Raw genomic sequence first — 22,761 nt, forward strand, 5'->3', positions numbered from 1 at the left:
CCATGTAGCTTTGGATTTTTTTCTTCCTCATTAATAAAACCCTTCATTTATAAACTGCATTTTGTGTTTACTTGTGTTATCTTTGACTAATGTTTAAATTTGTTTGATGATCTGAAACATTTAAGTGCGGAAAACATGCAAAAAAGTAAGAAATCAGGAAGGGGGCAAACACTTTTTCACACCACTGTATAATGACTAAGCTTAAGCTTCAATTTCACTGCAAAAACATCAACACTTTGTGCCCAAGATGAGCAGAGTGCTTCAAAATAAAAGCACCAGTGGTTCCGCTTTAATTTATTAAATTATACGATGCTTAATTCAACTTTTATAATACAGTACTTATTGAGACTTTATTATACTGCAGTTCATTTCATAATTTTGTGTTTTAGAGATTTCAATTGCAATACATATTGTGTATCACGATATAGCCTAAAAATGTTGCTTTTTTTTTCTTTGCTTTTTTTTGGCCATATTGCCTAGCTCTATCTTAGCCTTTCCTAATCCCATCCATAAAACAAACATATTCACAGAATAATTTCATTGTTTTTTTTTTTGTAGATTTGGCCACTTCAGTCACACCAGATGAGCCTCAAAATGTGTTTTTCCTCACAAAGCAGAAAGAGTTCAACTTTCATTAATGCCAATTGTATGAATATTCAGCAAACGCTTTATTGACAGTATGTGAGGAATTAAATGAGAGTCACAACCCAGCGCCTTGTCATTTTTCACTCTGTATTGGCACTCTCAGATATGAAGCCGTCTGGGCAGCATGAAGTGTATTCTCTAATTAATGACATTGATGAGAAAATGGCTGCTTAGAGTCGAGAGAATTTGTAGTGAGTTAATTAAGACCTGGAGATAAATACTTATTTAGCTACAAATAAATCATAAAATCATTGATGGGTTGGGTACTACTGCCTCTACATCCACATAAACTAGTTAAATCTATGAAACAAACACACACACACACACACACACACACACACACACACACACACACACACAAACAAACAAAAAGGTTACAGGTCATTCTGTCATTGCAGAATGTTCTAAACTCCTGCATTGCTGACTGCAAATCTGTGAAGGACATTATCCTAGAACACATACTTGTGCTGTGTTTTATTATCTCCACCAAGTGTAGGCCTGGATGGATAATGTGTTACACGCGCGCGTGTGTGTGTGTGTGTGTGTGTGTGTGTGTGTGTGTGTGTGCATGTGTCTGTGCGTGTGTGTGTGTGTGTGTGTGTGTGTGTGTGTGTGTGTGCATGCACGTGCGTGCGTGCGTGTGTGTGTGTGTGTGTTGTGTGTGTGTGTGTGTGTGTGTGTGTGTGTGTGTGCCTTCCTTTTAAAATGTTAGTATCTAATTAAGCTTCTGGTTGCATGTTATTTCACCCTGGCCAGGTCCCCTGTCTGCTAGCATAAAGAGCAAGAGACATGAGATAAAGAGTGATCCTACTCCATTTGGTTATGAAGGTACATGAACGTGTAAACCAAAGTCATATTTGTAATGTACAGGTTTTTAGCATGCTGTGACTTTTAGTGTTTTGTTTGGTGAATTAGGCACATCTCATTTGTGTGATTTTTATTTTTATTTGCAAATGGTGTGTGTGGTCCATCCATGTTCAAGTATTTATGTGTTTGTTCACTTTTGTTTCTTGCCTGCTGTGTTGACTTGTGTTGTGATTTGTGATGGGACATTTTTCAAAATGCATGAGCATTGATTGAAAAGAGAAATCTGTTAGCATAGTTTCGGTGTGGTGAGGGGTTTGTTGTTTGTTGTTTTGTTTATTTATTTGTTGTTTTGGGCCCATGGACTTGGTTGATTTCTGCATGAGTAGAGTTGCACTGTCCTTCTGACTAGATAGACAGAATTTCATTTATGTATCAGGACCCTCATGTTTTAAATGTTGATTGTGGTAGATGATTTTGAGTGGCAATCATGCTGAAAAGGTTGGTATAAAGCATTTGGCTTCCCTCCAGATACTTTGCGTGGTGCTATGGCTGCAGTCAGGAAACGTCAGAGCATGACTAGCAGCACTGCTACTGCTGCTGGCAACAACTCAGCTGTCCCTAGATCCACCTCCCAACCAGGTAACCACAGAGAAGGACTCATCTCCGACAGTCATTTGTGTGGTGGTCTTCTTTATGGGACTGATTTTAGTTTTATGTGTTGATAAATTGCTGAGTTTTTGATTAATAATTTGGTATTTGTAAGTATTTACAAATATGTTATATTTATTTACTTATAGTATTTATAAGTGTTTATTTTTTTCTTCTGATATGTAACTTCAACTTCTCTCTGCAGCACATTTATTTCTACCCTCAGATTGGTTTTCCAAAACTCATCTGGAATGCAACCTCTAGTTCCATCTCAGCATTTTACCAGCCATGACCATCAAATGTCTCCAAACAGCTTGTGCAGAACAGTCACAGAAATATCACTGTACTTTTGGTGAATATGTCCTCATACCTCAATAACAAAATCGGTCAGTGCTTAAAAGCCTACTGATTCTGTGATAGTTACAGCAAAGCACATTTGCAATAGTATATACATAAAGTATCAACAGTCTACAGTTTAACCTAGCATGCCATCTTGCAATTGTTTTGGTGCGTCATTTGATGCTACTGTACTACTGTGAGATGAAAACGAGGATGTTTAAGCAAGTGGGAGCACAAACTTCTGCAGCGTGTCCTCTTACATTAATAACACAAATATTAGACTTTTTTAATCTCTAATTCTTTAAAGAGTGGAGTGGCTAAAAGTCTGTGCGGCTCTCATTGATAAGCTACAATTATTGATACAAACAGGGACAGTCTCCCTTGTGAAGACTTGAATGCCAGCCACCACCAGGGGAATTGTAGTTGGGTGGGGGACTGATTACCCAGGCCCCCAATGGGAGGGGGCCCTTGCAAAGCCTGGAATGAAAAGTTTGGTTTTGTTTGCAATTTATTTATTTATTTATTCATGTTATTTCTAAGCAATTTGTGCCATAACTTTGAAAATTGACAGAGTGGCTAAATGAACTGGTTGAAAAAATAAACTTTGTATAAAAAATAGTGGAAGCTCTCTTAGCACCCCTCTCACCCATTAAAGGCCCAAAATGGTTTAATCCGCCCCTCTACCAGGATTTGTCTCAGCAAAAGAAAAGAAAAGAGAAGAAAGAAGGAAGAAAATCCAATGGTACATGAGAAAGATATGGATCAAGAGAGGAAGGGTGGAGGGCCCACAGGGACTGGTTATGCATAGGGCCCAGAATTTGGTGCTACCCCCCAGGCAATAGACTCTGACCTCCTTCCTAAGAAAACACTGTTATGCTACTTCCCCACAAGAGGTCGCTTGTGAGGAAAACATGGGTTGTTTTAAACATGTCAGCAGCAAATGATTAATGTCAAGTGAAGTTTATTTATACAGCCCAGTATGACAAATCACAAATTTGCCAGCATATACAGCACCCTCTGTAGACCCCGATGCTGTTGTTTTTCTGCTGTGGACAGTTTCCCTTGGTTCTAAATAATCTATTTTTAGATTTCTTGCACACAGAATCAAGCCTTTATTTGTGATCTCCTGTTGCAATCAAAGTTTTCCAAGGAGCATAGATGGAACCTTTGATTGTGGCATAAACTCTTTATTCAGAAATTAGGAATTTTCCGTAAATACTCCATAAATTGTGCTGGGCCATGTCTCTCTCACGCCGTTAGGATCTGTTAGCAGTATTACAGTCTGTGTGAGAAGCTTGGCTAAAGGTTTAATTATTGCAAACAGACTCATCAAGCTTTCATGATGATGTAAGACAAATTACTTAACGAGGCCATTGTTTTCCTGTCAATGTAGCACCATCACCTGCCAAGTGGAGCAGCAATACCCCATTTGTTTATGAATACATTTTGGTGGTTAATAATGTGCATTGATTTCCCTCAGGCTGGGCGCCACGGCGTCTCCCTTCCATGGAAACAGATGACTTTGAGACGATCCCGTCCAGTGCAGAGGAATCTTCCAACTCTTCAGAAGAGGAAGGCAATAATAAAAATGTAGGTAACGCTCACGTTGGCCAGAAAATGTAAGAAAGTTTAACCTGGATGTCTCTCGTAGCGTTAAAAACAAGATCCAAGTTTAGTACCACTCAACACTGCCAGACCTTGGCCCGAGTGATAATGTAGCTTGACCCGATCCGATGCAGTCCTGCTAGGCGCCTTAAATCATCACGTTCTACGATCACTCACCGTCTCTCGACAGCTCTCCACTCATCCCTCGTTTCCTCTACACTCATCCTTTACATTCTTCTCTTTTCAGCTAAATCTCCCTCTGATCCCCCTGAAAGAGGACCCCTCCACTGCCTAATTATTTCACTTGGACATGTGTCTCGTTAGCAGCGGGCACTGACGACTTGACATTTAAGAATTGAGGGAGGAGAGAGGAAAGATGGAGAGGATTATAGCTGCACAGGTCTGCTGGGTATGGCAGCCTTTCCAGATCTATTATGATCTGTGTAATGTACAGTAGAGAGCCACAAAAGCAGTGCACACACAATGAGCATGTTAGTAGCGCACACATGGACACACTCTATCAAGGAACAGACATTTTTGCATCATGCAATGATGGCAAATGAATATTTATCAACAGAAAACAAATGGTTAAATTCCATCCAACTTGCAGCACATTTTAACACCTTTCTACATGTTGTTTTTAACAGCTACATCCTTTAAATACTGGAGGTCCAGATTATCAACTATTAAATTGTTAAGCTTAAAATATTAATATCCTTCTCTCCTTCTCTCACCAGAGTCCTTAGCTCTGTCAAATAAGAATATAATAAAAGAGCCTCCTGGTTGACTGGGACTGTCCAGGATTTAGCCAAGTTTCGGTGACTCAAAGGATATTACAGTTCCTGATATCCCATCGGAAACTGATTCGGCACAGTCCAGTTCCTCGCCATCTTCCCTTGATATTTACTGATGTTTTCAGTTGAAAATCCCTGACCAGGCTAGCTAGTAGCTTGTAGGGGTGTAAATCACCAGTTTCATCACGATACGATATTATATCGCTTCTTTGGACAAAGATACAATATTTTTTGATATTACAAAATTTGCCACGATACGATGATGATATGGATTGATGTTTTCACTTTGCATTGATGATATTTGATCACTAATCACTGAATCAAGATATCGACCACGCTCATGGATCATTACACCCCTAGTAGTGAGCTAGAAGTTGTCAGAAGGAGAGTTTATAGACTGATGAGTTGATTTTCTCTTTCGGTTGAGTGACTCGCAGCCACAGGCCACCACCGTCCAAAGCCAACCATAAAAAGTACAAGCAAGACTTGCAAAAGTAGACATAAGAGCCTAAATTGAGTACAGTTTAGCAGACCTGGGAGAAAGGCAACTGGAAATGTCTGTGCCTACGTCATGTAGTACTTCAGCTGTCAAATAAATGGCTATATATGGAGCCACACCTGCGAGCCAGTTCAGGAAGTCAACTCAAGCTGCACTGATTCATACACACACGTCATTCGTCACTCTCCGTATGTCATATACAAAAGACACCCTCCCAATCTGGCGGTCTGTTTAAGCTGCAGAATCTTCCCAGCTCTTCCTTTGCCTTTTCAATGCTGCTGCTGCCCTGCATTAGTACTGCTGCATGCTTTTTCAGCCCCACCTCCACCCCAGCATCCTCCTGCAGGCTCTGGCTAGGGGGGAATATTTAATCATCAATACCCAGTATCTCATGTAAACATATCTGCGGGGAGCGATGAGGGTGGACTCTAGACGCGAAACTCAAACTATGTTCTGCTGTTGAAATTAACATTTAAAACATGAGTTGTCTGACGGAAATGTGGTTAATATATGATGGAATAATGGCAAAGCATGTTAACCAGGTAATTAGCATTAATTAGCTTCAGCTCATATAATCTGGTGCTGGTGACATTTGTCCTTTTAACCAGCAGAAACAATGATCAGCTAAATAAACTATTTGCTTTGAGTTTAATGAATCCACCCTGGAACCACATCCAAAATGGAACTTGCTAAATGCACAGTTTGACTCAGTCGTTTGTTTTTGCAGGGTGACAGTGGTCGTTACCGGGTGCAGCTGACCTATGAGTCTCGTGAAGCTCGAGACCTCTCTCTCGAGACGGGTGACCTGGTCCAGTTTCTGGAGGAAGCGGAGACCGGACACTGGTAAGTAGAACTGGGGGGAGCCAGTGAGCCTGTTCTTGCCCATGCATTGTTTCTCTGCTTTGGTTGCAGCTCCACCTGACTTAGCACTATATTGGAAATCTCTGGCTAAGTGGGTCCCCATCTGCCACTTCAGACACATTTTGTTCTTAATAAAGGTCCAAGAACACAAAGTTACCAGTTTGTTCCCAGTACAGTGAGAGTGAGCATCTCACAAATAAGGCAAAAATAAAGTGTTTGTTTTTGCATTATACTTTATTTAGAGTACTCATTAACTCTGTGTGCCCTCAGTAAATGATTATTACAGTGCAGGTCCTCTTTTCCCACTTTCATTTTTGGAATGTGTTTTTTCAGTTTTAATCAAAAGCTTTAAATTTGGCTCATCATTCTTTAAGACATCTATTGTTGAGGCACATTGTCCATGGCAGCAAAAAGACCATTGTTTGTTTAAGTCTTTGTCTGAATCCCAATATCATGTTTTCTGCGTACTTCTAGATTTGTTGTATAGTCTGTGTATACTTAGTATTTTGTTTGAGAACTCAGCTTGTTAAAGGAGCTCTATTCAATATTCAGAGCGTATCTATAATTCAGAGAATGTCTGCACACAGCTCTCAACATGGAGGTGGCGGCTAGCAGCTAATGGAGCTAACAGTGCCAACAGTGCTTACAATAGTAACAGCACTGACAGTGCTAACTGTGTAAACCGAGAGGAGCCGAAGGGTCGGGGCTACACTTCTGCAACACACACTTGTAGCATCTACAGATTCCCACACACATGCTATTCTTATGTCACACACATCTTAAGATACACACATGATTACCCACACAGATGATACATACTTACTCACAGGGTTGCAGATGTTTATGTAGGTATCTATTAGAAGTTAACACAGTGCTACAAGTTACAGAAGACATCTTCTCTGTGATAACTCATTTTAAATGTTGATATATTTACTCAGCAGCTGTCATTCATCTATATACAGTATATAATGAATTTGTAAGATGATTATGTCATCAGATGATTTTTTTTCCTGGGAGCCCTCCTGTGTGGAGTTTGTATGATCTCACAGTGTCACCGTGGGTTTTCTCTGGATCTCCGTCTTCCTCCCACAGTCCAAAGACATGCAGATTAGGTTAATTAGTGACTCTAAATTGGCCTTTTGTGAGAATGTGAGCGTCAATGGTTGTCTGTCTCAATGTGTCAGTCCTGTGATAGTCTGGCGACGTGTCCAGGGTGTACCCGCCTCTCACCCAATGTCAGCTGGGATAGGCTCCAGCCCCCCCGCGACCCCAAACGGGATAAGCGGTTATGGAAAATGAATTTTAAACACAGAAATTGCCCGAATTTTATTTGTTCTCTGTCAGGTGTAAGCCTGGAAGGGATTGTGCGTTTGGTCGTGTGTGTGCGAGTGTGCATATCTGTCTGTCCACAGCTAATCTCACATACTACTGGGGTGTAAATCACCAGTTTCATCACAACTCGATATTATTTTGATTCTTTGGACAACGATATGCTATTTTCTGATATTGCAAAATGTGCTACGACTCAATTTCGATGTCAGAGTATCAAGAAAAATCGAACGCACGCTTCAGAAAGGCAGCATTTGATGCAGAGCTGTTATGATGAATTGTGTGAGGTTGTATCACTGTTAATGATATTATGTAGTTTTGCATAAGGAAAGCCTTTTTTTCCCCATTTCCTCCACTGCTATCTGTAATCATTACCCATACCATAGCTTCCTTTAAAAGTCTATCTTGAGTTTGGTCCTCATTAATCAGCCAAGTCCAAGAAAGGAAATGGGACTGGAGCAACAGCTGCCCTGTTCTCTCGCTAGAAGGATTAAAGGCTCAGTGTGGCTCGTTTGGAATTAAAATTTTATTCACTATAACATTACCCTGATGAAGCAGTGGGAGATACAACAACAAAACATGTGACTAATGTTCTATTGCCAAATCAAGGGAGGCAGCTGAAAACAAAAGAATTTGAGATGAATAATAAATCTCTGTTTCCTTCAACACACCACCACCATCTATCCTTTTCACCAGAAAAACAGAGGCTACTGCCTTTATGGAGAAACAGCCTCTGGAACCCACAAACTGAAAGAGTGTTTTGGTCTCACACAAGCTCTCTGCATTTGGAAGTGACTAATACTCTATTAGATAAAAGCTCCACTTGCTTTGAATATGCTCATTTTTCATCAGCTCATGCATATTTCAGCCCTAAAACCGTCTCCTGTCGTCTGCATCTATGGGTTTTTGCCGCTAAAAGGTCTCATTGACTCACACTTGTCTCCCCTCCTCACATGAGGAAAATGAAGAATTCATAAGTTCTCCCTTTTTTCTTTAGCTTTTTTGTTGGATCAAAGTTAATGTGCAACTGTATAGAACTTTATCAGATGTGATAAAATGTGTGCTGCTGTGTGTGTGACTATACACCGTCATGTACACTGTACGCATATGCATGTGCATGGGTGTGTGTTCATGCATTTGTGTACTGTATGTGTATGTGGAGTTAGGTGCATGCTTTTTGTGTTCTGGGCCCAGTGTGTGTGTGTGTCAGTGTTTATTGTCACTTTTTCAGAACAAGCAGTAATGTGCTTGCTAACATACCCGTACCAAGAATGTGTTGCACCTTTCCAGATTTAGGCTTTCATTTCACACCCTCAGCACACACAGTGTCCCTGTCCAAGCCCCTGTGGGCTTGCTGTTAGGAAAGTGTGGTATATTGGTATGAGGGCTGAGAACACATTAGCACATCCAATCACATCTTGTCAACACAAGTCACAGTATGAGCAGAATAAAGAGGGAATGACTTCACTGCGTTTTGCAGCATCTTCCTATATCTTCAAAGTTCACTTCTTTTGTAAGTTGCAACATATATGACTAAATCCAACTTTATCTTATCCTTCTAAAGACTCAAAAACCTTTATTTTAATGCTTCTGCACTGGTTAGATAGTAAGTTGTGGTCGGTTTTTAGGTTGTCTGTTTGCACATCCCTTTGTCTGTCTGTCCATCCCATTCCCATGGATGTAATATCCTAATAACTCCTTGAAGGGAATTCTTCAAGTTTGGCACAAACGTCCACTTGGACTCAACAACGAACTGATTGGATTTTGGTAGTCAAAGGTGAAGGTCACTGTGATCTCATCTGTCCCACTCTTGTGAACCCAATATCTTACAAACACCTTGAAGATTTTTTTTCAAATTTGGAATGTTCACTTGGACTCAACAATGAACTGATTAGAATTTGGTGGTCAAATGTCAAGGTCACTGGCCATAACTCCAGAATTCATACGATTAATGATGACAAATTTCACAAAAATGTCTCATAGGATAAAATGATTAAGTGATGACATTTTATATCCAAAAGGTCAAAGGTCAACCTTACTGTTACATCACAATGTTCTATGGAGGAGAATCATATTAGATTCCTGGTAGGGGCTACATACGATGTGTTACCAACCCCCCAAGAACCTAAAACTGTGGGTAAATGGGGACACATCATGCCATTGTGTTCAGGTATGGCAACCTCAAAGCATATTTTGTCAGGCTGTAAAGTTAGCTTGTCACAAGGCCTGTATACATGGCAACATAACCTTGAAGGTCTTGAAAAGTTTAGCTGCAGGCATCGAAGGGAAATGAAGACAGGCAAATTCAGAAGGTTTAAAGAATAGGAGTTTAGCAATTCAGTTTGTCCGTGAGGGGGAGAAATACCGAAGTGTACAGAAGCTTGTTGTTCCCCAGGAAATAGTTTGTACCAAGCAGAGGCCTGACATAGTGTTGTGGTCATTGAGTCAGCGGATAGTTTATTTCATTGAGCTGACAGTTCCTTGGGAAGACTCAGTGGAAGAAGCCTATGAAAGAAAAAAGCTTAGATATGTAGACTTAGGAGCAGAAGCTGAGCAGCGAGGATGGAAAACTAGGATTTGTCCAGTGGAAGTGGGGTGTAGGGGATTCATAGCAAGATCAGCTGTCTCGCTCCTGGGGGAACTCGGAGTGCGGGGACAGAGTTTGAGGAAGACAGTGAAGGAAATGTCAGATGAAGCAGCTAGATCTAGTCAATGGATTTGGATGAGGAGGAATGATGTCAGTTGGGGGCCAGCAAGGGGACCTACTTAGCAGGGTACATAACTCCTTGAGATCAGGTGGAGAGATCCACCAATCAGTCCTCTCAGGAGAAAATCCAGGAACAGGAAGGTTGTTTAAGTGTGGGAGTGGCCTATTTGAATCCCTTTTGTTTGAGACCATGCTGCAAGGTGAGTGTTTACTGATCCTGTGAGTTTATCTTCTCTGTCTCCTTTAACTTAGCTTATATTGGAGTTATGCTATGTAGCGTGTGAAATAGAATATGATGAATGTGCTAGGAAAGGTAGTATGTGGTCACTACCAGGAGCTCGCATAAACGGAGCCTGGGTTTGTTGAAGGTGGCAGTGCTGTTTGGGCTGAGAAAGCCATGTGTAAGGTAAGGTAAAGGAGGTTGTTGGGTCGGTGTGGCTGGCATTAAGGGAGTGTCTTTGGGACGCCAGAGATCACTGTCTAGCCTCCTGGAGGTGTCGTGGGACCAACTAGATAAAACACTGGTGAAAGGAGGTTCCCACCTGATGACATGTTAGTCATCACTGCTCACTGATCTGTATAGTTAAGCCTTGCCATGATAGCTTATCATAGGGCTTAGGAGGTTATTCACTGAGGGTGGATCATTTCTCTTGAGCACAAATTTCTTGTGTTTATTTGAACTGCAGAAACATTTTCTGGCCATTATTCAATGTCATATCTCAGAAACAGAGGGGGAGACATTTGGTCAGATACTGAAACAGCTCCAGCACTGCACAATGTTTATGTTTCTATCCAGCTCTTTCTTCTCTGGCAAATATTTCCTCAAACATTTTAGGTGAGATGTCTAGTCAAATGCTTAATTGACAATATGACATATTTAATAATTTACAAGACTTTTAACGAGTTGGTTTGAATCCAGGTCTCTGATTGTGTGTGTGTGTGTGTGTGTGTGTGTGGCCTGGAAACCAGCTCTGCAAAACCACTAATCACCAAGACCTAACTGACACTACTGACCCAATCAGGAGGCTCATTTGAAACTCTCTAAAACAGTGACAAATACATTTCCCTCTCCTTATTGCAGGCTTGACACTTTCAGTGCACCAGTGTTTACTCTATTTACATTCTCTGTTTCAGCCCATGATGTTAACTAGTCACATGTCTACTGCAGTGTCTCTTCCTCCCTATCAGCTGTCAGGCTGTTCTATTTTAAGGGCTGTTTCGAAAGAGCACTCACATCAAGGCTTACACAATGGAAGTTGTGTTGGTCAGAACTACTTCTCTCGTAAGGTTATTTGTGTTTTTAGAAAAGTTACTTTTCTTAAACAGTTACTATTACATAGCCACTCCCTTATCGGAAAAATATGGGATCTGTAAAATAATGTGTTACTGTATTTACTTTCCTCTTGTAAAATGAGTGAAGACCCGACCCTGCATTGTGTCTCATGTTCTAGGCTAGTGAAGAACCTTTTAACAGAGGAGACGGGGCTGGTACCGTCCAGTATACTGCAAACATCATCTGAAGGAGGTCACTCATTAAGTAACACTGCCTCTTCTGACTAACCACTGGCAGCCTTGCTGTAACACAATCACCCACCCACTCCTTTCTCTGATCCTTTACTCCAACGTCATCAGTTGCTCCCTCTCTCTCTCTCACATGGCAGTTGGGCATGGAGGGATTGGGTGTGCATGGGCAGACCACTGCTCTGCGAGAGGGAGGGACAGTTGGATGGGGTTCAGGTTGGATGCAAGGATGGAGTGGACGGGGACCACAGAGCTTTGGCGTGTTGAGCTGGATAATCAGAGCATGATGTCACTGATTGCAGCACATTGCCTCTACACTCTCCTCAAGATTTCTCTCTCTCTCTCTCTCTCTCTCTCTCCAACCCAGTTGCCAGAAAGCATGTTGGCATTGTAGGTTTATGCAAACTACGGATATGTTACATTTGCACACAATTATGTAGCAAATCCCTTAAAACTTGATGTTTCAACAACACTGTGGTAAATGTGTAGTTAGGTTTAAGCACAACACCACTTGGTTATGGGTAGGAAAAGGTCATGTTCAGGCTGAAAATACCCAATTTTGGGGGCACAATCCCTGCTGGAAAAGCAGCAACATCTCTTTTTGTCACTATCTTTGCTAGAAAAACAACAGGTCACTACAAAAAAATGACTTGCTAAATTACAATCGTTTTAGTTGTTTGTTAGTCTCAAACAGTGTTCTGCAGCTCATTCACCAAATTGGAAGACTTTAGACTCGACAAAAAGCAAAAGGACTTTCAACTCGACATGGACTCTAACGCCTTAACTTGATCTAGAGCCTGAAACTTGAAAATACTTGATACCTTACCCCATATCCAAAGACTAAAAAGTATGCTATTTAAAAAGTGTGCCAACAATCAATTTATTTCCCTTTATTTTCCGAATCCACCAACATTATCCTACTCATTCCCAGCAAATTGACACTTTATTCCCCTGATCCTCCTTGTTTGAACCATTCGGACAGCATCCAATCAAGTTGCAGCAGAGTCCCAAATAACTAATGTTATGTTACTGAGTGCCAATTTGGAAAAAAATGATACCAAAGATAATTTTGTTCACTAAAACTAAGCAGTGTTTAACACAAATTGCAGTATGCAAGATTTCACTACATTTTTGTTAAACATAAATACAATTTTGAAAAGCATTCATGATGTTGGTAAATGAAATATATTACTCTGTTATTAAAATGGTATTACATTTGGTGGCAAGCTCATTATGGCTTGTTGAGGACTCTCAAGAATTAGACTTGAGACTTGATTCAAGACTTGTCGGTCTTGACTTGGGACTTGACTCAGGACTTGTTAGTCCTGTGACTTGTGACTTGAGTGCAAAGATTTTGGACTTACTTAAGACTTGCAATGACTTAGTCCCACCTGTGCCATCCTTTCCACTTCCAGATGACAGAGTCAGCTCATATACTATGTCACTTTAGAAATGCTGATATGATGCATAAGAAACGTGCAAATGTAACATATTCGTGGTTGGCAGAAACATACAATGGCAACATTTTCTTCTTGTGACTGGGCTGTTCATCAAGCCAAGAATCTATTATCAAGTCACTGTACATTTGATTTATTTAATCAAAAACTAAGATTTAATATCAAGTTAATCTTGAAACAACCCATTCTCATCTTAACACATCAAATCTCATTGCTTTGTCAGCAGAAGTACATGTCTTAATATGACACACTTACACTACGTCTTTTTTGGGGGGGCGTACAGACGCTTCATCCCTGCGCTCCGCAGTGCCCTTCCAGCGCCTTTCTGCCAGAAAAGGCACTATGTGGACACAGGCCCTTAGGCAATCAAACTCTGTGGTTAGGTTTAGGCAACCAAACTCTGTAGAAACATTTAGGCAACAAAGCTCAACCAAACTCTGTAGAAACATTTAGGCAACAAAGCTCATAGTTAGGTTTAGGCAACCAAACTCCATAGTTAGGTTTAGGCAACCAAACTCTGTAGAAACATTTAGGCAACAAAGCTCATAGTTAGGTTTAGGCAACCAAACTCCATGGTTAGGTTTAGGCAACCAAACTCTGTAGAAACATTTAGGCAACAAAGCTCATAGTTAGGTTTAGGCAACCAAACTCCATGGTTAGGTTTAGGCAACCAAACTCTGTAGAAACGTTTAGGCAACAAAGCTCATAGTTAGGTTTAGGCAACCAAACTCCATGGTTAGGTTTAGGCAACCAAACTCTGTAGAAACATTTAGGCAACAAAGCTCATAGTTAGGTTTAGGCAACCAAACTCCATGGTTAGGTTTAGGCAACCAAACTCTGTAGAAACATTTAGGCAACAAAGCTCATAGTTAGGTTTAGGCAACCAAACTCCATGGTTAGGTTTAGGCAACCAAACTCTGTAGAAACATTTAGGCAACAAAGCTCATAGTTAGGTTTAGGCAACCAAACTCCATGGTTAGGTTTAGGCAACCAAACTCTGTAGAAACATTTAGGCAACAGAGCTCATAGTTAGGTTTAGGCAACCAAACTCCATGGTTAGGTTTAGGCAACCAAACTCTGTAGAAACATTTAGTCAACAAAGCTCATAGTTAGGTTTAGGCAATCAAACTCCATGGTTAGGTTTAGGCAACCAAACTCTGTAGAAACATTTAGGCAACAAAGCTCATAGTTAGGTTTAGGCAACCAAACTCCATGGTTAGGTTTAGGCAACAAAAATCGGTGGTTAGGTTAAGGCAGCAAAAGCATATGGTTAGAAAACACCATGGTTTCGCTTAAAATTCTTGTGGGAAATTAATAGTGGACTCCCACAGGCTCCCAGGTGAAAGTTTGTTGGACCCAACCGCGTCCTTTCCCACCCACCCTATACGGATTTTCCCACTATTTATGTTACAGTAGTGGCCAGCAGATGCATATCATACTGCCAAGAAGGGTGCCTCTGTGCTTCTGCATCTGATGCCAACATCCACTGACAAAGCGCGAGTATTTGATGCCCGCTGCCTCTAAAACTGATGCACCTGGTACATATCATACACCGCAAAAGGTGCCTCTTTACATTGGTATCTGACACTGACATCACTAACAAGGTGGCAGTATTTGACGAGTTAGGACTGAGGCCAGGCTGCTTTAAATTATCCAGGAGAGTCATGTGTTTACAGTAATGTTGTCAATAAAAGGCATTAAAATAGGATTTTATGGCTGATTCGCTCACTTCATTCTACATTTAGATAACTGAGAGCTCCATGTACAAACCTTTTGTATCAATGTGGACCTTACATGAAACTTGAGCACACATTGCACACCTCACTACTGTCCTGATGAGTTCATGCTTCTGTGCCACAAAACATTCTTTTTCTCACAGGACAGCCACTCCTGGGCTCCAGGCTCCTTCTCTTTTACTGTTCTGCTGTCCTCGATCCATCTCTCCACGATGTCCTCCCTTTCATGCCAGCTTGAGCTGGTCCTTGAAGCGTTTGTCATGGCCTTGCTTGTTTTGTTAGAGAGCTCTGTCCGCCATCAACTATCCGTTCCTTTGCCTCACTTGGCCTTCGTTTCTCTTCCTATTATCTCTTTCCTCGTCTGTATTGGAAGGTTGTTTTCATAGTTGAGGAGGACAGAACTCAGCACTCTAGCAGTTAATCTTTAGTATTTTGGTTTAAGTGAGGCCATTTACAAAAAGCCCTCTTCACCTGTCTGTGTTGATTGCACATGTCTACCTTCCCTATAATTCTTTATGCATTCTATTGGCTGATATTGTTGCAGATATCGAACACCTCACTATTATGTCTCCTTGTTTTACACTCCTATTAAAGCTGCATTGTTTGGTGTGCTATGTTTTATTGGCACTGCAGTCCTGGCTGTGCATCCCTCTCCTTAAACACTGTGTTTGAATGCCACAGTTTGTCCACATTTTCCCATGCTTGTTTTGTTTGATATACCATTGTATTAAAGATTGAAGCTTACTTGAATCTTTCTTGTTTTTCCAGATATCTTCAGTGATCTGTGTACAGCAGCACTCTCTGACTTGGATGAAAATGAAGCCAGTATGTGGGGAGATGTGTCTCAGGATAGCAGATAAACATGGCTGACTATTGTAGTTCATTACATTGGACTACAAACATGTTTGTTGGATCACAAACATGTTTTTTCAACTGTAATTTCCTAAGCTGGACTTTAAATATCAATGACTATTAGTTTTCTACTTGTAGTTCTTCATGTTGGACTACAAGTATGGCCTGATATTGTTTTGCAGCTTTGGTTTTTCATGTCTGACACATTAAAGCTTCTCAGTGAAGTCTCTAGAAAAAGTTGGAACCTTAACATGCCCGAATGCTACAGTGGGAAAGCTATATAAGACTTTTAATTCTGGAAGTACCTGCTGTCATCTGTGGAGAGCTGAAGATTGCATGGATGTGGACAATGGACTTTACATCCTAAGTTGGATTAATTCAGACTTTGTACTGCACGGACTGGGCTGAATCCCTGAAAATTCAAATCCTATTTCTGACTTGGATAATCTTAGAGAATGTGATGAATTCCAAGTGTTGGTTGTGAGCAGGCTTTGGCAAGGTGCCCTGTTTTGCTGCTACACTGCTCTGAAGCAAAACTCTTTCAGACCAGGTTCTGCCTCTGCTGCCCTCCTTCAGCCGCTTCGACTTTTCAGGTTCAAACTACAGACATGTCAACATAGCTGCAGTCTCCAACAGAACCTACACGTTGTCTTACTGCCTTCCTTCACCCTAAAACAGCGCCCTCATAATACATTACATTATAGATAAAGAAAAATTTCTCTCAAATTTGGGCACAAATTACTTAAAATCTGTGTTAGTGAGCACTTCTCCTTTGCCAAGATAATCAATCCACCTGACAGCTGTGGCATATCAAGATGCTGATTAAACAGCATCTTTACTTAACAGTTGTGCCTTGGTATTGTCACAATAATAGGCCACTCTAAAATGTGCACTTTGATCACACAGCAGGATGGCACAGATGTCCTAAGTTTTAAGGGAGCGTGCCATTGGCATGCTGACTGCAGGAATGTCCACCAGAGCTTTTGCCTGTGAACTGAATGTTCATTTCTCTACCATAAGCTGACTCCAATGCCATTTCCCTGAATTTGGCAGTACATCTTAACATCCAAAAGTCGGTTGCAATGACTGCCAGGTCAAGACCCTGGTGAGAACAGTGAGCATGCAGATGAGCTTCCCTGAGATGGTTTTTGACAGTTTCTGCAGAAATTTTTCAGTAGTGCAAACCAATTATTGTATCAGCTGTCCTGGTGGCTGGTCTGAGACAATGTTGCAGGTGAACATGCTAGATGTGAAAGTCTTGAGCTGCTGTAGCTACATGTGGTCAGAGGTTGTTCAGCTGGTTGGATGTACTGCCAAATTCACAGAAACGAAATTGATGATGTAGTGACATGAACATTCATTTTGGTAGGTGTAAAAACCTAGGTTCCTTTTTTTTTTTTTCTTTAAAATGCATGTCACTTTTCTAAATTTGGATGTTTTTGTAGTCAGTGAATGTCACACAGGGGGAGCTCTCTGTGAGTTCTTCTTATTCCTTAGCTGCACTTTGTTAGTGGCGGGGTAGGTAATTGATCTGTCAGTCTGTTTAGAAGTGATCTGATCTAGACCCAGTTTAGACCCAGGCTAATGAACAGTTAAGTTTCACTTTCAATGCACTTGACATTCTGCCAAGTATGGCACTCTAAGAGTGTGCTCTGTGCTCAGACAGTGTCGTGCTGTAAATAAGCAAACATATGTATATTTCCACAGTGCTCCCTAATGTACGTTCAAAAAATAGCCCCAAAACAGCTCGAAAAATAGAAATCGATTTGTGGCAGCTGATGTTTTGACAAATAAATGAATGACTATCCCAAGGCGCACCTGTGTAATAATGATGCTGTTTATCAGCATCTTAATGGATTACCTTGAAAAGAAGAGGTGCTCACTGACACAGATTTAACAAATTCGTGACCAACATTTTGGAGAAATATATCTATTGGGTGCACAGACAAGTATTACATGTTAAACCTGTGAAAAATGTCACTTGGGGGCAGAAATGAACTGATAAAAATTAAAAATGAAATGGCTAACATGTTAGCAAACATATCTGTCACACATGGACATACATTGGAATTGCTTTGGAGTCCTGTTTCTGGCAACCTGATGTCAAACATTAACTCTCCCCCTAGCTTTTGGTCTCCACCAACTTTTGACAAATATAACTAGTTGAATTTTTTGTGTCTTGACCAGCTAGTTGCTAACTTTGTCTGTCTGCCTTCTGCTGCCAGGACAGGTACTGTGCATCTTGTGTAAGGTAGCTTTCTGCTGTGTCCAGAAACAAGGTTGATGAGACTTGTGAGACCAGACAGTGAGTGAAGGCCATAAAACCAAAACAACAGCTAAATGAGCGTCATCGCGCTGAGTGTAACTGCAGAGTACTGTGACACTTCTCAGTGGAATTGTCACTACAAGCTACTCTGTTCACATTACACATAGTGAGTTATTGTGCATGTAAAAATGCATTGATTGGTGCCGCTTTAAAAAAAACAAAGTTTACTGTGACAGTTCACTATTTGCAACAATTGAGAAAATCTCATTTCAAAGGAATTGTCTTCATCAGCTAATGACAGTTTAATTATTTTCCAAAAGAAAATTAATTTGAGAAATAAATCAGTCATAATGTGTTTATTTGTTATACATGCACAGTGAATAGCAGACAGAAGAAGCTAAGTGGGTTTTGATGGAAATTAAGCATTACTGTAGCACATCCCTTCTTTAGATGAATGGGGCAGTGGTGTAAATAAAGTTTCAGGAAACAAATTTATCTCAGTGACACGCTATGCTACTTGGACTCATCTCTATGTGATGAGGTTTTTACTAGCAAGCTTTTTGAGACATTTCACACTGCATGCCAGATGCTATCTATAGGCAGTACATTTCAAGCATTATGTACAGTAACTCAATTGATATGCTATTCAGGTAATCAGAAATCTAGATATGAGTTAGCAATGATGTTGATCAATGTGTACACTTAATATCATTGTGAGTAAGCTCATTTTCCATGGATAATTTTCACAATATTCATGCACACAGATCTCTTCATGTCCTGTTGATTTATCTCTGCATCCATACAGCATCAGCTCATGGTTAGCCATGGTTCATAGCTCATGGCTGGCACTTGTTCAGACACATACTTGATCACAGACCAGATTGATTGTATTCTAACCCTTGAAATTCCTTAAGGATTTGAACCTTAGGTCATTTTGCAGAATCCAAGCAATAGCTCAGCTTTGCAACAGCGTTATCAGAACCATGAGAGTCCACACCAGTGTTTTTGTGACTGCAATATTAGCATTTGTTAGGCTTTTGTGAGCAGTGCCACCATCAATCAGGAAGGCTGTAAAGCAGCAAAGTAACTGGCTGTTTGCTGCAGGTGATCTTTCAGGTAAATGCTATTTTAGCAAGCAGCACCTGGGCTGTTTCCTAATATTAGCTGTATAGGTTTCACCTTTTGAGAGAGGAAAATAGCACTGTACACTGAAGGTTCATTCATGGAGAGGGCAGGGAGGAGATTTGACTAAATGTAAATAATCATCAGTGGTAGTCTGATATTGCATATTATTTGGTATAAAGTTCCATTTTCTGTATAACTGCTGTATTGTTGTACACCGTTCTCCCTCAGAGACTTTTCGGGAATTGTATTGCATTTCTACTGACAGACTGTATTCTATGGAATATTGACTGAGAAACCAAAACATCACCACTGTATTTACAGTCACGTCACAGGAAGGTTAATTTACATTTACTCTGTAACTTACTGGAAATGGAAAGAAGAAACCAAAAGGATATCAAAAGACTAAATATCCACTTGATGACTGAATACATGCCAGAATTTAAGACATTGTTACTGGGATCAGCCTTTTCAAATAAGTCAGAGGTTAAGCACACTAAAAAAAAGGATGGCTGGATGGATGGATGGATGGATGGATGGATAATCCATAGATGCATAGGTTGATGGTGGATGGATGGATGGATGGATGGATGGATGGATAATCCATAGATGCATAGGTTGATGGTGGATGGATGGCTGGCTGGCTGGCTGGCTGGCTGGATGGATGGATGGATGGATGGATGGATGGATGGATGGATGGATGGATGGATGGATAGGTGCAATAGACAGATGAGTGAATGAATGACTGAATGAAAGGATAGAGAGATGTTGGATGGCTAGATAGACAGATATTTTGACACTGTAACTGGGTTACCATCTGCAAAAGACAGCAGAACTCTGTTAAAAATCATACATGAATATTAGTCTGATTGTAAAGATACACAGTCCTCTTAAACATGCTGTATATTTTGTTCATCCTATGCTACATGAAAAATATTGTATCTTTGTAAAGAAATATTTCTATTGTACTGCATCCTGCTGGAATTTTGTCATTTTACTAGAATGTATCAAGTCTGTATATTGTAAAACCTGTCATTGTAATGTACATATTGATTTATTGTCATAATATGCATTTACAATATGGATTTTGTCATGCTCCTTTTTTTGTTTTTTTGTTTGTTTTTTGTATTTTGAACTTAGTCCATTATTCCAAACATAAAAATGCATGCAAGACCAACATTTGATACCCAGAGGAGCCTGATTTCAAATAAAGACAACATTTCTTATACATTGTCTTACATCCTCTTGTAAAGTACTGCTCCTACCAGAGCACGTACACCCATTTAGGTTTACTTCCTTAAGTTTAGGCAACAAAAGCACGTGGTTAAGTCTAGAAAAAAACATTATGGTTTGGCCTAAAATTGGTACGGTTGTTACTGATGAAATGTAACGTCACGTGACATTTGTCATGACATTCATCACTAGTGTAGAATGCCACACATACTAGCGCACTATATTATTAATGCCTGGTTCACACTACACGATATCGGGTCCATGTCATTGGTCCGACAGCCCATTGGTCCGACATCCCATTAGTCCGACGTCCCGTTGTTCCGATATGTGATTATACTAGGCTATACTGTATTTGTGTACCGTAGAGGATCAGCAACGCAACAAAAGTAGGCTACTGGTCGAGATACAAGTGCCATAGAGAGGAGAGAATGAAACACCATAACCTCCTGTTATTAACTCTGGGGTCAGGGTTGTGTGGGGAGCTCTCCGCGGTGCTGAACGGCTCCCGGCGGGCGTATTTCTGCCTTGATGGTGCGCCGCGACCGGCTCTGGGTCAGCTGGGAAAGGCTTGAGGCAAAGCAGGCTCACGGCTTATGTGTTTGCCACTTTCTTTTTCATTTTAACTCACACCATGATCTTTTCCTAACCCTAACCAAGTGGTTTTTGTGCCTAAACCTAACCAGACCTTAACCACAGGGCATTATGATGATTTCGGAACAACGGGACTTCGGAACAATGGGATGTCGGACCAATGGGCTGTCAGACCAATGGGCAGTTCCCCACGATATCAGCCCAATTATAGCCAGACGTAGCGTTGCACAGTGTTGGCATGGATCGTGGGCAATTATCGTATGTGATAATCCATCGTTTCATCTCGTGTAGTGTTTCATAGTAGGTGACACTTCACGATGTTCCAACAGAAAGTCTAGTTTGATTTCCTTTTTGCTGTTCACGACTTCTCCCTTCACAGCCATCACTTTGACCAGTAGAAACACAGTGCAATCTGCTGCCGTAGACAACTGTACAGCAACAACACCCCAGCGTTTTAATATTTCCTCTAGGGATGTTACCACACAGAAGACACAGAAGACGACCAGGGATGATTAGTGTGGACCATCATGCAGTAAATCATGTGTTTTGGCCAAATTAATGCACAATTTTATGACTCCACAATCGCCTACTGTGACACAGTGACTGTCGGACAGAAATGTCATGTAGTGTGAGTGTGTGTGTGTGTGTGTGTGCGTGTGCGTGTGCGTGTGTGTGCAAGCTGCTCAAATAAATTGCCCTTCATGGGAATAATAAAGTCTGTATCTATAGATGTCATTTAACCCGCCATAATTCAATCTAAATGAAAGCATCTAACTGGATTATTTTAATATTGCCTGTAACTTTAATACAGGCTGAGTTAGACTACTTAATGTTTCCAACTATCCAACATCAAGCACAGACAGTTGTAGGCTGTTTTTGTTTCATAATAATCATTATGTGGAAAAATAATTTGTTTGAATTTCTGTCATTAAAAAATATTTTGTTTTCTTTTTTGTATTGGTAAAAAAGAGCAAGAGAGAGAGAAAATTCCCACAGACTCCCTGTTATGATGCTAACTGGCATGTCATTCAACACAATGTTGCACACCTTCTTCATTGGGATGGAGAGGGGTAAAGTTACGCCAGGGCCACAAGCGCAGCGCAGCACACCAAAATTCTCGCGCAAGCCGGAGCATTTCTGTTCACATCAGACGTGCATTTCTCCACGCCGGTCGACGAGCATTTCTGCTCCCAGCTGTTGTTTCCGTCACATTTGGGGCTGTTTTTCCATCATGGGTAAGCAGGGGCGATTCTAGGATCAGAGGTTTAGGGGTGCTGAGCACCCAGAGAGCTGCCCGGCCAGGCAAGATAAATTTCACTGTTTTGTACATTTTAATGCAATTTCATTCCCACATTTGTGAAAGAAAAACACTTTTTGGGAAAGTCTGTGACTAAACCATCAAATCTGATAAAGGTGATTTAAATGCTGAGCCACAGCAAAAGAGGAATGGATTGGAATCATAAAAGAAACATATCGTAACCCTAATTTCTGGGGGAAGATAACTCATTTTGATACAGCAGCTCCTCAACATACACATAAACAGTATGTATGTTTCTGGAGTAAACCAGCCTCCTATAGTGAGTACCAAAAATACCAAAAATGGACCTTGGGCTTATTTTTTGGACTTTTATTTGAAATGCAATGCACAACATGTAACATTAACACATTAACAGTAATTGACTTTTTCAATGTTTGTCTCTGCCTTTTCCCTTCTTGTCACAATAGGAGTTATAATGTTAATGAGCATCC

At 40.7% G+C, this 22,761-nt stretch overlaps 1 protein-coding gene across 1 annotated transcript in view; it reads left to right on the forward strand.

Moving 5' to 3' along the window:
• The window catches only part of mcf2l2 (MCF.2 cell line derived transforming sequence-like 2), a 240,879-nt gene extending 220,477 nt beyond the window's left edge, over positions 1 to 20,402 (forward strand). The window contains exons 30-34 of the mRNA XM_050055717.1: positions 1,402 to 1,473; positions 1,981 to 2,091; positions 3,920 to 4,029; positions 6,065 to 6,180; positions 15,717 to 20,402. Of these exons, the coding sequence (XP_049911674.1) occupies positions 1,402 to 1,473; positions 1,981 to 2,091; positions 3,920 to 4,029; positions 6,065 to 6,180; position 15,717 (410 nt within the window). The 3' untranslated portion in view covers positions 15,718 to 20,402. The remainder of the gene's footprint in view (positions 1 to 1,401; positions 1,474 to 1,980; positions 2,092 to 3,919; positions 4,030 to 6,064; positions 6,181 to 15,716) is intronic.
• Positions 20,403 to 22,761: the final 2,359 nt, after the last annotated feature.

The sequence above is a fragment of the Epinephelus moara genome, chromosome 10 (assembly GCF_006386435.1).
Source record: "Epinephelus moara isolate mb chromosome 10, YSFRI_EMoa_1.0, whole genome shotgun sequence".
Taxonomy (NCBI): domain Eukaryota; kingdom Metazoa; phylum Chordata; class Actinopteri; order Perciformes; family Serranidae; genus Epinephelus; species Epinephelus moara.